This window comes from Cervus canadensis, chromosome 4 (genome assembly GCF_019320065.1).
Source record: "Cervus canadensis isolate Bull #8, Minnesota chromosome 4, ASM1932006v1, whole genome shotgun sequence".
Taxonomy (NCBI): domain Eukaryota; kingdom Metazoa; phylum Chordata; class Mammalia; order Artiodactyla; family Cervidae; genus Cervus; species Cervus canadensis.
Genome location: NC_057389.1, coordinates 69,610,624 through 69,627,467, shown reverse-complemented (window position 1 = coordinate 69,627,467; position 16,844 = coordinate 69,610,624). Strand labels below are relative to the sequence as shown.

General features: G+C 37.8%; 2 protein-coding genes across 8 annotated transcripts in view; both read right to left on the bottom strand.

Annotated features, from left to right (window-relative positions):
* UIMC1 (ubiquitin interaction motif containing 1) overlaps nt 1-16,844 on the bottom strand; it is a 123,019-nt gene that overhangs the window by 10,603 nt on the left and 95,572 nt on the right. The window lies entirely within an intron of this gene.
* LOC122440048 (AP-3 complex subunit sigma-1) lies at nt 10,929-12,108 on the bottom strand. Its single transcript, XM_043465816.1, has one exon. The coding sequence runs from the start codon at nt 11,994-11,996 to the stop codon at nt 11,415-11,417; it is 582 nt and encodes a 193-aa protein (XP_043321751.1). The 5' UTR covers nt 11,997-12,108; the 3' UTR covers nt 10,929-11,414.

The window sequence follows — 16,844 nt, the reverse complement described above, 5'->3', positions numbered from 1 at the left end:
AACTCAGGTTTCCTGCGTTACAGGCATATTCTTTACTGCCTGAGCCACCAGGGAAGCTCTCTATACATTAATTTATGCCTCTGTAAATAGCACGTTTCTGTTATTTGTCAGTCGTTTTTCTATATCACAAGAACTTCTGAATCCAGAGATTCCAGATTTTTATTTGATCTCTTTACCATCCCCAACACAGTCTAGCAAAGATTAGATGTTAATAAATATTTGTCAATTTAAGTCACAGCAAGGGATTCATGGGGAAAAAGGACTCTTATTTTATGAGAACCTTTTCTGTACCAGGGACTTAATAAACATAATTGTTAATCTTTACAATAGTCCTGCAAGGCACATATCACTATTTGTATTTTATATATGATGAAATAAACTGACCAAGATCACAAAGCTAAAACAACAACAAAGAAACATGGCACCAAGAATACAATATGAGTCTGACTTTAAAGAAATATATGTTCTTCTCTAAGAGCAGGCTGCCTCTCCCGGGAAATAAGACAGCAAAGGATGGGAAGACAAAAAATGATAAATGGGCAGGTGGAAAAGAGATTTGGCAGATGGCTGAGAATTATATGCTAATGCTATACTGAATGTTATGATCAGAGAAGACTTGGACTGGGCCTTGGAGCTACATTTTTCCTTTGAAAACTACTACCCCTACAAAGGAGCAGAAAGGTGGTAAGTTGCTCTAAAAGAGTCTCCTACTCTGGTTTATGAGTGCTGAGAGAGCCATTTCAACTAGCTATAGGATGAGGACTCAATATGAAACTTAAATCCAAAAACTCAGTTGCTGGTGACAACAGCCAAAGATTTCAAAAGGGAACAATGGAGTCTGAGGACAACTCCAGGAGAACAACTACCTAGGCAAGGTAAGCAAAACAGAAAGGAAGAATATCACTGAGAGCGCCACCCATAAACCTACAACCATTAACTCAGGTTTTTATAAACCACTGGATGGGAAACACCCTAAGAAACTGCACTTGGGACTTGACTTGGCGCTGTCAAGATATAGAGAAGCAGTGCCACACAATGAGGCAACGTGCACCAACTCTATAGCTGGACAAACCCATCCCCAAGCTGGGACTCTGCTAGTCGTGTTGCCTTCCACAAGCTACCTAAGCTTTCCGAGTATCAGCTGACTTAACCACAAAATGACATGATAATAAGCATCTATCCCCTTGGGTTTTGGTAAGGCTCACATCAAATAATCCAAATAAGTTTAAGAGTGTTTGCACACAGAAAGCACTCCGGTAACATTACTTGTTTATTACTATGTAATTCTTGTTATTAGTCTTCCGTATTTATTTCTTAGTTTTATCCAAAGATGTAAGCCCATTTTTAAATCAACACCTACCAGCCTATCAGATTAGGTTTTACTCTTAAGTGTTTCCCATTCTAATTTGTACAAATAAAATGAAATAACCAAACCATTACAGAACAATTACCAATACTATGTAAGCATCAGCACATTTATTTTCAAAATCCAAAGCAGACAAGCAATCAAAAATAAAAACATAAGACCTTGAACTGTAAACAGTGAAGACAATGGCTCCTTGAGTTAAACGTATATACGTACAAAGAAGAGAGATTTGGCAGAATGACAGAAGTTAGTCTCAGTTTGTCTCCCTCAGCCTCAAAACCACATCAGCAGAAAATAATGGGAGGCCACAGAGTTGTTTATGTTCCTGTTAAGGCTGACTGTCCTCCAATTTAACACTTCTTAGTGAAATGTTAGAGGAAAAAGGAAAGGCCTGCTCCACTTGCATGCTGCCTGCCTCAGTGTTGCCAGCCTTCCCTAAGAGACTAGTCCCAACACAAAGGTTATCAAAAGAACTGACCATTATCTACCACTTTGAGACATGTGGCTATTTAAATTTAAATCCTAATTAGAATTAAACATAGTTTAAAATTTAGCTCATCAGTCACATGAGTTAAATTTCAAGTGTTCAATAACCACATGTGACTTGTGGCTACCATGTTTGGTCCTACTGTTACAGAACATTTCTGTCACTACAGACAGTTCCACTGGCTAGCACTTCTTTAAGAGATAACCAGGACTAACCCTTTATTGCCTTAAATTTGCTTACTTTGGATACCCTGAGAAATTTAAGCTTCCAGTGGCTTCTCTCATCACTTAGATTCTCACTCCCACAAGACTCTCGTCTGTCATCTGGGCACACTTTTCTAATACGACCCAGTCTCTCGCTACTGCTCTCACAGTAACTGCCCTCTGGAATTTGGGTCAGTGATAAAAAAACATCCTTGACGTTCTTAACCTTCATCTTCTTGCTGTAACTAAAAGATGGCTGTCCTCTGAAGGTACTGTTTCTCCCTGTACCCTCTCAAGTACTGGCTGTTTCTTCTTCCTTACAACTCAGTACCACTGACCCAGAGGTGGAGTAATTACCCTCTTTCTCCTCATTGTTGCTTCCAGACTACTGGAAAAACCTCTTTTGAAGCACAAACCATTCTGCTGCCCTTGCTACTCCACCTTGAAGAAGTCATCTACTATCCCCTTCATCACCCACCCCACCCACTTTTCTGGCCATTCACTGAACATTTTAACAGAAGACTTACTTGTTTTTGCCCCTCTTGCCATTATTCTTGATGATTTTAATGCCTATGTATTAGCTGAAGAATATGCAAGTTGCAGTTTTTTGTAGTTCAACCTTAGGTTAGCTATGGTTCAATTTGGTATCTGTCCTCTCACTTCCTTGACCTTTTTGCTATCAGCTCCCGTGGATGAGACATTAGCTTTGCTCAAGTGGGATTGTGAGAGAGAAGTAAGCATAATGCCTTCAGGCATCCATTGCATGTAATGCATTAACCTCTGTCCTCTGCATTTAGAATAGTACCAACCAGTTATGTATCATCCTTGGGACAAGTAAGGAAAACATTTAATTCATTTTCTGTGTTCTGCGGTTCCAGTGAGGAATCCTCTGATTGAGCCTATCAGTGATAATCACGCTACTTTCAAGACCACCACCACCTATCTTTTCCAGCTCACTCCTTCTAATACTCTAATTCTAATAATCCTTCAGCCCCACTAGAACATCTAATTCCAGGCCATCACCTTTTCATCATCCATCATCCTGTAACATCCTCACTTTCCTTCTTAACTAACTTAGATCTCATGGTGATCATACCAACCATTCCTCTGAATATTTTCTCAACTTATTTCTACTGTACTGTCTAGCAAAACCCAATTCTGGTTAATTCTATTTCACCACCTATTACGTGTCCCTACCTAAGCAGCACAAATGTGCTGACTATGCTTATGTTATATTTAAGACCCAAAACCTCAAGTAGCACCTCAGTATGGCCTAGCAATCCTAGTATGTCTCCATACTCCATAGTCAGTTTATAGTTCTACTCTCAGAAATTATTTCACAACTTCTATGCTATCCTCAAACTGGATACGATTCCAAGTCTGTTAAGAGTCCAAAGCCAGTACCACAATGCCAAACTGCCCTCTCTGTTGTGGAGAAGGCACATAGGCATCCTGTCCCTACTCAAGTTGTAGCAATTTTCATTCAAGTTGAAGAGATAAGCTTGCCTTTCTCAAAAAAGTACACTTGAATGTTGAGCAAATGACCTTAATCTTCAGTGCTGCTGTAGTTGACCCCTGCATGGTTTCTTCAACATTTTTCCATATAAGACAAAAATACTCATATAAAAATGTGCTTGGCAGTGCCCCTAACACCCTGAGACTTAAAGGAAAGAATTAATTCTGAGAACAGAATTAATTCTGTGTCTTAAACCACACAATTCCTACTTAGGATATAGAAATAAAGGGTCTACAACCATTATATTTTTATGAATAAAATTCTTCAATCTGAGGTATTAAATAATTTGGAGGTCTTAGAAAAACAATCACTTCTGTAGTCCCTACTAGTATATGTGTATATTTATAGGACAATCTTTTGCTTTAATAGTTGGCATTTTTATTTAAGCAGTTTGACAATATATAAAGATTCTGCATATTAAAAAGCAGAGAAATTACTTTGCCAACAAAGGTCCATCCAGTCAAGGCTATGGTTTTTCCAGTGGTCATGTATGGATGTGAGAGTTGGACAGTGAACAAAGCTGAGCGCCAAAAAATTGATGCTTTTGAACTGTGGTGTTGGAAAAGACTCTTGAGAGTCCCTTGGACTGCAAGGAGATCCAACCAAGTCCATCCTAAAGGAGATCAGTCCTGGGTGTTCATTGGAAGGACTGATGCTGAAGCTGAAACTCCAGTACTTTGGCTACCTCATGAGAAGAGTTGACTCATTGGAAAAGACCCTGATGCTGGGAGGGATTGGGGGCAGGAGGAGAAGGGGACGACAGAGGATGAGATGGCTGGATGGCACCACCGACTCGATGGACATGAGTTTGATTAAACTCTGGGAGTTTGTGATGGACAGGAAGGTCTGGTGTGCTGCGATTCATGGGGTTGCAAAGAGTCGGGCATGACTGAGCGACTGAACTGAACTGAACTGAACTGAACGATTCTGCCTGCAATGCAGGAGACCCAGGTTCAATCCATGAGTCAGGAAGATACCCTGGAGAAAAGAATGGCTACCCACTGCAGTATTCGTGCCTGGAGAATTCCATGAACAGAGGAGCCTGGCGCACTACAGTCCATAGGGTCGCAAAGAGTCAGACATGACTGAGCCACTAACACTTAAACTTTCATAAAGAATTTAAACATAATTCACATGTTCTGATCCATGAATTAAAATGTGGGAATCTACTCTGAGGAAATCACTTGAATTTAGACAAAATCATAAGACATATTCTATCAAAGCATTTTTATAACAATGAAAAATTTAAACAACCCAGTGTTCAAATACAGAATGAAATACTATGCAGAAATTTTAAAATAAAGACTGAAAGGAAATAAACCAAAATATTAACTGTAATTGCAGCAAGGAGATTAGGGAATGGTTAGTTTTGGATGATTATCCTTCTATGTTGCCAATTCTTTTCAATGAGCATATATTCCTTTTATAATTTATAAAATTATTTAAATATTGAGAGACACTCTTAATGAAATAATGGATCTGGGCAATGATCATCAATGCCTATTAGTTGAATACGCTTTCAAATGGATGGATTAGGTTGATCCCACTAATCAATCTTAACATTATAAAAGAAAGATAACCAGACAGTACATATCTCACAGTGGGTTGCCATTTCCTTCTCCAATGCATGAAAGTGAAAAGTGAAAGTGAAGTCGCTCAGTTGTGTCCGACTCTTTGCAACCCCATGGACTGCAGCCTACCAGGTCCTCCATCCATGGGATTTTCCGGGCAAGAGTACTGGAGTAGGGTGCCATTGCCTTCTCCGATGATATAATATACCACCTATGGAATACTCTTGTTAAAAACAAAATCTAGGGACTTTCCTGGTGGACCAGTGGTTAAGAATCCACCTTGCAATGCAGGCGACACCTGTTGGATCCCTGGTCGAGGAACTAAGATTTGACATGTCTTGGAGCAAGTAAGCCCCAGGCCCAACTACTGGGCCTAAGCACCACAACTAGAGAGTCTCATAACTGCAGTGAAAGATCCCACATGACGCAATGTGCTGCAACTACTGTAGCCCATGTGCTTAGAGCCTGTGCTTCGCAACAAGAGAAGCCACCAACACTGCAACAGAACGAAGCCCCTGCTCACAGCAAACAGAGAAAGTCTGCATGCAGCAATGAAGAGCAGGGCCGACAACAACAAAAAACTTTTAAAAATCTAAATGGAATCTTATCAAGCTTCAAATCAAAACAGAAGCGTCCAGAAAATATAGTTCAGGACAAAAGACCATGTTAAAGATGACAATAAGCATACAATCAGCAAAATTTAGGAGGGAAATTCTGAAAGACAAAAAGCTAATCTCTTTAACAAACTATAAAGAAAACAAAGAGAAGAGGATACAGAGACTAAAAGAAACTTGAAAAGACACTGGGACTTCTCCAGTGGTTCAGCAGCTAGGACTCGGTGCTCCCAATGCAGGGCCCATGTTGATTCCTGGTCAGGAATCCCACATGTTCCAGCTAAAGATCCCACATGCCATAACTAAGACCCAGCACAGACAAATGAATTAATAATAATAAAAAGGAAAGAAAGAAACTTGCAAGATTTAACACATGTAACCTTGTAACATGTAACATGAACCTTGTTTGGACCCTGATCTGAACAAACCATTAAAAAAAAATTATGATATGACTGAGGAAAGGGAGATGCTGACTGGTATAAAAAAATGGTACTGTGGCTGTATTTTTTAAAAAAATACTCTTTATCTTTTAGTATTATAATATTTATAGATAATATGTCTGAAAATTGCTTCAAAAAATCTAGTAGGAGGTGGATGGGAGGAATGTTACATATAAAAAAAGACTGGTCATATGTTGATAACTGTTGAAGCTGGAAAATGGGTTCATAGTGATTCATTATACTGTTAAACAATAAAAATTTTTAAATGGTCTCAAAATAAACCTGCTGTTCAAAGCTAATTACCGGCATACATGGGAGATATTGCGGGTTCAGTTCCAGACAAGTGCAAAGCAGCAAATACTGCAATAAAGCAAATCACACGTATTTTCTGGTTTCCCAATGCATATGAAAATTATATCTATACTATACTATAAACGTTCTTAATTTTTAAAAATAATTTTATTTTTGGCTGTGCAGGGTCTTAGTTGCTGTGCAGGCTTTTCTCTAGTTACAGAGAGTTCGATCAGGGATCGAACCCATGTCTCCTGCATTGGCAGGTGAATTCTTTACCACTAAGCCACCAGCGAAGCACTTTCTTTTTTTAAGTTTTATTGGCGTATAGTTGATTTACAATGTTGTGTTAGTTTCAGGTGTTAAGCAAAGTGAATCAGATATATCTCTATTCTTTTTTTAGATTCTTTTCCCATATAGGCCATTACAGAGTACTGAGTAGAGTTCCCTGTGCTATACCGTAGGTTCTTATACTGTAGCATTTTAAGCATATAATAGCATCATGTCTAAAAAAACAATAATGTACATACCTTAATTAAAAACACTTTATTGCCGGGTATATATGTATACATATGGCTGATTCACTTCACTGTACAACAGAAATTGACACAGTAGCATAAAGCAACTATAGTCCTATTAAAAAAAAAAGTTTATTGCTGAAAAGTGCTAACTATCTTTTGAGCCTTCAGTGAGTTACAGTAGTAACATTACATATTACTGCTCACAGATCACCATAACAGAAGAATGAAAAAATTTGAAATATTTTAAGAACTACCAATATGTGACACAGAGAAATGAAGTGAGCAAAAGCTGTTGGAGAAATGGTGCTGACAGTCTTGCTTGACAAAGGACTACCACAAATATTTAATTTGTAAACATACACACACACACACACACACACAGACTAAAAGACAGTGCAATAAAACAAGATATGCCTGTAAATAAAAACAAAAAAAGTAAGGAAAAGATAGACATTAAACTTAACAATGGCTTCGGATCAATTCAGTTCAGTTGCTCAGTTACGTCAGACTCTTTGCAACCCCACAGACTGCAGCATGCCAGGCTACCCTGTCCATCATTAGCTCCCAGAGCTTGCTTAGACTCATGTCCATCAAAAGTCGGTGATGCCATCCAATCATCTCATCCTCTGTCATATTGGACTGGGCCAAATCATGGATGAGATTTTTCTGAGTAAAATTTTCCAGTGTTATAAACCAACATCACTTCAGTTAGAAAAATTTTTTTCCACTTATATCTTCTATAATGAAGATATAATGCTTAAAAAAAATTGTCAGGAGGCAAAATAGCATAATGACTAAGAGTAGAACTCCTGGATAAATGGCAAATTCCACAGCTGACATAGGAAAAATCAAGACAGCACTGTAACTTCTTTTATTAGAAAGTAAAACTGATGAGCACATGACAAAAGGTTATACAAGGCACCTGAAAGGACTTTCACTGGTCAAATCTAGAACAATGTGAACAAGCTGCCAGAAAGAATTAATTATGACACATTAAATTTTAAAAAATGAATTCATATCCTATTTTTAAAAAATTAATGGGGCTTCCCTGCTGGCTCAGTTGGCAAAGAATCTGCCTGCAATGCAGGAGGCCTGGGTTCGATTCTAAGGTCAGGAAGATCCCCTGGAGAATGGGATGGCAACCCACTTCAGAATTCTTGCCTTGTCCATTCTTCCATGGACAGAGGAGCCTGGCAGGTTATAGTCCATAGAGTCAGAATCAGACACAACTGAGCGACTAAAACTTTCACTTTCAACGGGAAAGGGGAAAGTTTCTCTTACAGAAGAATGGCAGGAATAAAAAAAAAAATCACCATTTACTATTACAGTAACAATTAATTTAAGCAATATTTGCCAATGGATGCTAAAACCATGGGTGAATGTCTGTTTGGGAATGGGCTATTTATACAGCCTCAGAGTATATTATCCCACAGATGACATACTGATTACAAAATAGAAAGGTACCTTTGCGGAAGGAGATCTGGCAGACACTACCTTAGAGAGAGGATCAAATTTAAGAACTCCAATAACAAAACTGGTATCATTTGCTCCCTGATGTAATATGTTACGGATTGAATATTTGTGTTCCCCCAGTACTCATATATTGAAATCCTAATGCCCAATGTGATGGTATTAGAATATGGGGCCTTTCGGTAGTGATTAGGTAGAGAGGGTGAGCCTGTGTGAATGAGATTAAAAGGGACTGAAGAGACCAGAGCTCTCTCTTTCCGCCATGTGAGGACAAAGCAAGACGTCAGATGTCTACAACCCATAAGACGGCTCTCACCAGAACCCAAATATTCTGGCACAATGATCACAGACTTCCAGCCTCCAGAACTGTGAGAAATAAATTTCAGTTGTTTCTATCAGTTCAGTTCAGTCGCTCAGTCGTGTCTGACTCTTTGCAACCCCATGAACTGCAGCACGCCAGGTTTCCCTGTCCATCACCAACTCCTGGAGCCAGCCCAAACTCATGTCCATTGACTCAGTGATGCCATCCAACCATTGTTGTTGCCATCCAACAACTGGTTGTTTATAAATCACTCAACCTATGGTACTTTGTTGGAGCAGTCCAAGCTGAAAAAGACATGATGCACTTAGAAGAATGTAACATTCTCTTTGTTATTATTCCTGCCAAAAAGATTTTAACATAAATTTAATCATAAGAAAACATGAGACAAATCCAAAGTGAGTAATATTGTAGAAAGAAAAGCCAGAGAGGAGAAATTCCATATTCTGTGAAGAAACTCTGCCCAGGTCTCTGGCTGACTCCAGAACCATTCATGCACTAAACAAACTGCAGTTAAGGATAAATAACCAAACTGAGATTTGAACTGCTTCTCCAAACAAGAGTATGTAGTTGATTCTAATCCAGTGAACTCTCTGATGAAACAAAATACAATACTTTTCTGAGAAATAAAACACATGCTAGAACACCCACAATGTAAATTCACAAGTTCCAGGATACAATCCCTAATTATTTAACATACAAGGAGAATCAGGAAAATGTGACTTGTTTTCAATTTAGAGGGGTACAACCATTTGAACGACTTCTTATCAGAAGCTATGGAAGCCAGAAGATAGCGGAACAAAATCTTTAAGTTGCTAAAAGAGAAAAACCTATCAACCTCAAATTCTATACTCAGTGAAGACATCCTTCAAGAATGATGACGAGGCCCTCAAACATATTTGTTGGATTGAGTGTTTTGGAATTAAATCATATAGAACTCAATTGATGATATTTGAACAGAACAGTGCCCTATGAACAGGATTTCAGAAATGCAGATGAATCTTAAATGGATGTCAGAGATGTAGTACTTGAAAAAAATATGGCAGCATTTGATAATTCAAAAGATACTGATCCTAAGAAGTTGAACTCCAATGACTGAAAAAAACCAATATATATTAATAGAACTAATAAAATCAGAAAGAAGAGCTAGATACGTAGTTAAAAGATGAATTCTGATCTGATTGGTTCTCTTTGAAAACCAAGCTCAGCACTAACTTTTGGGAAAAAGTCACATTTTAAATTTCATGCTAGTTATATTAATAAAATAGCATTTGCTTATTAATTCATTTATCTTAACAATGCAATGACTATGGCAAAGATTAAGAAGTAAAAGAGTTAAAAATCAGACAGACAGAATTTTAAAATATATAAACTTAAAAAAAAAAGAATCATGGTGAAATCAAGGCATTTTCCAGATAAAAAAATTATTAAGGAATTATTATGGAAGTTTGTTGCCAGCAGGCCCACACTGTAAGAAATACTAAAGGCAATTCTTCAGACTGAAGGGGATCATCAAGAACTAAAGAATATAAAAAATGGTAAATATCTAGTAAAGATCATTTTCCTCTTAATTTCTTTACAATCCACAGCAAAAAACTGTAACATTGTTTTATAGGATTTATAATATATGTAGATATATGACAACTACAGCATAAAAGAAAGGGTAAGGTAATAAATGGACTTATATAGACTTCTATACACTTCAAAAAGTGGTATTAACTCTAAGCAGACTGTGGAAGACTACCTTCCCCCAAGAGTAGCCACTAAAAATAGCTATGGCTTTAAAAAATAAAAGTGAAAAAAAGTAATTATATAACATATTCCAATAATCAAAAGAAGATAGAAAATAAGGAAAAAAACAAAAGAGACAAAAATTTAAAAACAAAATGGTAGACCTAAATCCAGTCACATCAATAATTAAACGATTAACTAAATTTTCCAATTAAAAATTAGACAGTGTCAGAATGGGTAAAAGGCATGACAATTATATGGTGTCTATAAGACACATACTTTATTTTTTTTTTTTTAACAGTGATAAAATATACTTTTATTTACTTTGTTGAGTCAGAGGGTCGTAAAAAAAATTATTGCTAAAGTAGATATCAGGCAAACAGAACGGTTCTTTATGAGTCCGGTTACCTTGGAGTTTATTTAAACTAAGAGAAATAGGTCATAAGGTTTTCATGCAATACATACTTCGTTCTTTAAATAACAATTGTGACAAATAACAGAAATTATTAAGGAATGCTGCACTTGTGATCCACACAAAACACCAACATTTTGGGTTGTACACAATTTAAAGAAATGTCCTGAACACTTTTCGAAATACTGTAATAGCCAATACATACAGGCATGCCTTAGGTGGCCACAGGAATGCAGTTTAGAAAATAAAGAAAAAAAATCACACTGGAACTACTTAATTTCTTCAAAACCACTGAGCAAGAAAAGCAACATTGAACTTCCATACTGATTTTATATAATGTCTATACAGTACCTTGACTTAAATCCAAGAGTAAAAGTTAAGACTCTCCTCCTTTATTTTTGGTAAACAACTGCATGGTAAACTTAGATGACTTTTTCCCCTGGATTTTACCTGGGAGTGGCCTTTTTAATTTTTTATTTAAAAGAGGGCAGGTTTGGCACTTTTATACTGATGTCACCAATGTTAATATTTCTTGGGATCTCAGGAAGATTCATATTCTTTACAGCTGATACAGCACGGGCTGGAGCTCCTGCTAAGCCAGCCTCAGATTTCTCCAGTTTATTTTGGGCATCAATTTGTGTAACAATCTCATTCATGTTGGTCTCCAATACCATTCCCCCCATCACCATTTCTGCAAGAATATTGTGAACCTTGTCTACATGGAAAATTAGATCCAGTTCACAGACGTTTTCAAAACACTTGTCTAATGTTTCCACAAATACTTGAATTAGATCTAAAATGCCAAGTTCACTTTCTGAAGAATCCACACAGAAGACAAAATATAATGTTGCATAATGTCTATAAATCAGTTTGTTGTCAGATCCTCCGATTAATAATCCTCCTTCTAGGAAATTACAAACATTTTCATCTCTCTTAGATACCAAATGGAATGTCTCCCTGATGATTTGCTGTTGTGTATCTTCACTGTAGGGCTGGTAGAACTTGGAGAGCCGCGGCTTCCCGTGGTTGTTAAAGATGAGGATCGCCTTGATCATGGCTGAGCTGGGCGGACCGGGTGGGAGCTGGGGGCCAGGGCGGGGGCGGACGCGCGAGCCTCGCCTCGGATCTCGCCGGCTGTCCTTCCCCACCCGCCCCCTCCCGCACACGCGCGCCAAGACACATACTTTAAATATATATATATATATATTTTTATGTTAAAAGTGAGCTTTCCTGGTGGCTCAACTGGTAAAGAATCCACTGCAGTGTGGGAGACCTGGGTTTGATCCCTGGGTTGGGAAGATCCCCTGGAGAAGGGAACGGCTACCCACTCCAGTATTCTGGCTTGGAGAATTCCATGGACTATACATATACAGTTCACAGTGGTCGCAAAGAGTTGGACACGACTGAGCAATTTTCACTTTCATGTTAAAAGTAAATGTCCAGAAAAACATACACCAGGCAAGCAGCAGGCATAAAAGAGCTGAAATGGCTAGAATTGTCTAGTTGTTCTATCAGATAAAATACACTTCAAGAAAGAGAACATTACCAGAAACAAAGCTGGAAACTAACTTAGTGGCTACTCAGCAGTGGCCACAGGACTGGAAAAGGTCAGTTTTCATTCCAATTCCTAAGAAAGGCAATGCCAAAGAATGCTCAAACTACCACACAGTTGCACTCATCTGACACACTAGCAAAGTGATGCTCAAAATTATCCAAGCCAGGCTTCAACAGTATGTGAACTGTGAACTTCCAGATGTTCAAGCTGGTTTTAGAAAAGGCAGAGGAACCAGAGATCAAATTGCCAACATCCACTGGATCACAGAAAAAGCAAGAGAGTTCCAGAAAAAACATCTATTTCTGCTTTATTGAGTATGCCAAAGACTTTGACTGTGTGAATCACAACAAACTGTGGAAAATTTTGAAAGAGCTGGGAATACCAGACCACCTGACCTGCCTCTTGAGAAACCTGTATGCAGGTCAGGAAGCAACAGTTAGAACTGGACATGGAACGATAGACTGGTTCCAAATAGGAAAAGGAGTACGTCAAGGCTGTAAATTGTCACCGTGCTTATTTAACTTCTATGCAGAGTACATCATGAGAAACGCTGGGCTGGATGAAGCACAAGCTGGAATCAAGATTGCCGGGAGAAATATCAATAACCTCAGATATACAGATGACACCACCCTTATGGCAGAAAGTGAAGAAGAACTAAAGAGCCTCTTGATGAAAGTGAAAGGGAAGAGTGAAAAAGTTGGCTTAAAGCTCAACATTCAGAAAACTAAGATCATGGCATCCAGTCCCGTCACTTCATGGCAAATAGATGGACAAACAGTGGAAACAGTTGCTGACTTTATTTTGGGGGGAGGGGCTCCAAAATCACTGCAAATGGTGACTGCAGCCATGAAATAAAAAGACGCTTACTCCTTAGAAGAAAAGTTATGACCAACCTAGACAGCATATTAAAAAGCAGAGACATTACTTTGCCAACAAAGGTCCATCTAGTCAAGTGTTTTTCCAGTAGTCATGTATGGATGTGAGAGCTGAACTATAAAGAAAGCTGAGTGCTGAAGAATTGATGCTTTTGAACTGTGGTGTTGGAGAAGACTCTAGAGAGTCTCTTGGATTGCAAGGAGATCCAACCAGTCTATCCTAAAGGAAATCAGTCCTGAATGTTCATTGGAAGGACTGATGTTGAAGCTGAAACTCCAATACTTTGGTCACCTGATACAAAGAGCTGACTCATTTGAAAAGACCCTGATGCTGGGAAAGATTGAAGGCAGGAGGAAAAGGGGATGACAGAGGATGAGACGGTTGGATGGCATCACTGACTCAATGGACATGAGTTTGAGTAAACTCCAGGAGTTGGTAATGGACAGGGAGGCCTGGCGTACTGCAGTCCATGGGGTCACAAAGAGTTGGACACAACTGAGAGATCGAACTGAACTGAACTAAAGTAACTCATTAGTTGGCTCTTAAATCTCCATGGAAATGCAAAAGCCTAGAATGTACACAGTAATCTTTAAAAAGAACAAAGCAAACTTATGCTAGCTGACGTCAAGACTTTCTATGAAACTACTATAATCAAGATATCTGGGGTACTGGCATAAAGATAAACAAATATAACAGAACCCAAACACAAGCCTTACTTTTACTTAGTCATTTGATCTTCTATAAAAGCACAAAAGTAACCCAATGAGAAAGGGAAGTCTTTTCAACAAAAAGTACTGGAATAACTAGATATGCATATATAATAAATAAACCTCAATCCTTACTGCAACCATACACAAAAATTAATCCAAGACATATCATAAGCCTGAACAGAATAACCATAAAAGAAAAAATTAATAAATTAGACTCCATCTTAAAAGTTCTGCTCATCAAGACACCTATAAGAAAATGAATAGGCAAGTCGGACTAGAAGAATATATCTGTACAACATACTATTTACAAATGACTGGAATTTAGGACATATAGAAAATCTATCTGGATAATAAAAAGTCAAACAATTCAACTTACTAGCTCAGTGAATTCTGATAGTTACTTACTTCTCCCTGGGGGTGATATAATGTAATTTGCAAGGTTGCTGCAAAGATCAGGTGCAATAAGGATAAGCACATAAGTTCACAGTGCCTAGCACAAAGCAGTAGTAATAGTAGGTGTCGTTATTATAAAGACCAGGATCATGTTATAGACCCGTGAATTTCAACATTTTTTTCTAAACAAGAGAATCCTGTTTTCAAATAAAACCTCATTCCAGACCCTATAAATAAAATAAATAAAAGTAGAGCTCTGGATGAATGGGTAGTGAAGGTGGACTATAACAATAGTATTAGCGCTACCCTACCTGCTCTTACCCAAAATCCCCAGAACTCTAGTGATCTACAAAACACACTGTAAAAAGCCAATGTGGAAGAACAGGGACACAAAGCCATCTTGTGAGTGCATGCTAAGTTGCTTCAGTCATGTCCAACTCTGTGCGACCCTATGGACCATATCCCATCAGGCTCCTCTGTCCAAGGGATTTTTCCAGGCAAGAATACTGGAGTGGATTGCCATGCCCTCCTCCAGGGGATCTTCCCAACCTAGAGATCAAACCCAAGTCTCTTACATTTCCTGAGCTGGCAGGTTGGTTCTTTACCACTAGTGCCACCTGGGAAGCCCATTCACTTACATACTGTTTATGGCTGCTTTCATACTACAAAGGCAGAGCTGAGAAGCTGTGACAGAGACCATAAGGCATGCAAAGTCTAAAATATTTACTACCTGTCTCTTTAAGAAAAGTCTGTCAGAGACTTCCCTGGCTATCCAGTAGTCAAGAATCTGTACTTCCCTGGCATGAGGCTCAGGTTTGATCCCCGGCCAGGAACTAAGATCTTGCATGCCACACAGTGCAGCCAAAAAAAAAAAGTTTGTCAACTTTTGCTCTAAGAGTACATTTTCTAAGGACTCCTGCATAGCATTACATTTTTTATTTTACTTTATTTTTAGCATTATATTAAGATGCCAAGGAGGAAATAAAAACAACTGTGACACAGTTACTGTTACTAAGCTTGTAAGTATTAATCATGAATGTTTCAGTCTTAAAAAGGAATATTTCGGAATTTGACTTTCCTATCAATTAAGCGAGCCTAAGCTATTAGCATTAAAAATGCTCTGCAATATGAGAATCTTGTTTAGAACACTATTTTAACAAACCAACTATAAAAACCAATTATAAGACTCAAGGAGATTTAAACAGACCAGATATTTATATTAAAAATTTTGGCCTAACAGTTAAGGTTAGGTTTTATTAACCTTATTAATAGTTAAGGTTTTTTAAAGAAGAGATTTTATCTTTCAGGGATACCTCGTAAAATAATGAAATGGTATCTAGGATCTGATCTGAAATAATCTAGGCAGTGGGAGTTATGGGTGGAATACAGATGAAAGAGTGACCATGAGTTGATGACTGGGCAGCACATGGAGGTTTCAAGGCACTAATATTCCTTCCATTTTTATGTCTGAAATGTTCTTGTAATTAATATAAACATGCACACACAAAGTCCTTTTGCAAGACAATAATCAAAGTTAAACTGGCCATTGTCTTTTCAAGAAACTGGTATGGAAGACATGTGGCACCAATAAATGAACCTGGAAAAAACCCAAAGAGGTTGTTAAAAACTATTAATGACAATCTAATCCAGTGGCTGCATATTATTACCTGAGCCTAAATTAAGATAATACTCAATGAGCTTCATATGGAGAAAAAAATTCCCTATGAAATAAATTTCTCTGAATTTTACTAGTGGCTGCCTTTATCAAGGTTCCTACAAAAGTGAAATGGAGACAATGGAGCATAACAAAAACATACAAGCTCTTTAAAATGTTTTCATAATGTGTACAAAAGAATATATGTGCAAATTAATCACCCAACTTAAGAAATACACTATTATCAACACTGATTAGCTAACTGTGCTTCTTCTTGATTCCATCATCTGTCTCTACCCACTCCCAGCAAGAAGACTTCAGTCTCAAAATTGTTATTATTACTTTGTTATTCTAAAAAACCACAGTTTTACTATAAATTCTTAAAACAAAATATTGACTATCATACTGTACTCAGTAATCTTAAATTTTTTAACAAATCTGAATATTTCCTGGATGATTCTCTGGAGTACAAGCTTTTGAATTAAAGCTGGTTGCATATCTGAGTTCTTGCCACTTATCATGGATGTGACCTTGGGGAAATTATTTTCCCATCAAGCCTTCGTTTCCTACTACAAAAGATTGTTGTGAGAACTAAAACAGAATATATGAAAAGGGCAGTTTCTGGTATATAGCAGATGCTCATAAGTGGTAGCTGTACTAGGTATGATTTATAAAGACTTGACAAATTAAACCCTTTTACTTAATGGGAAAACAA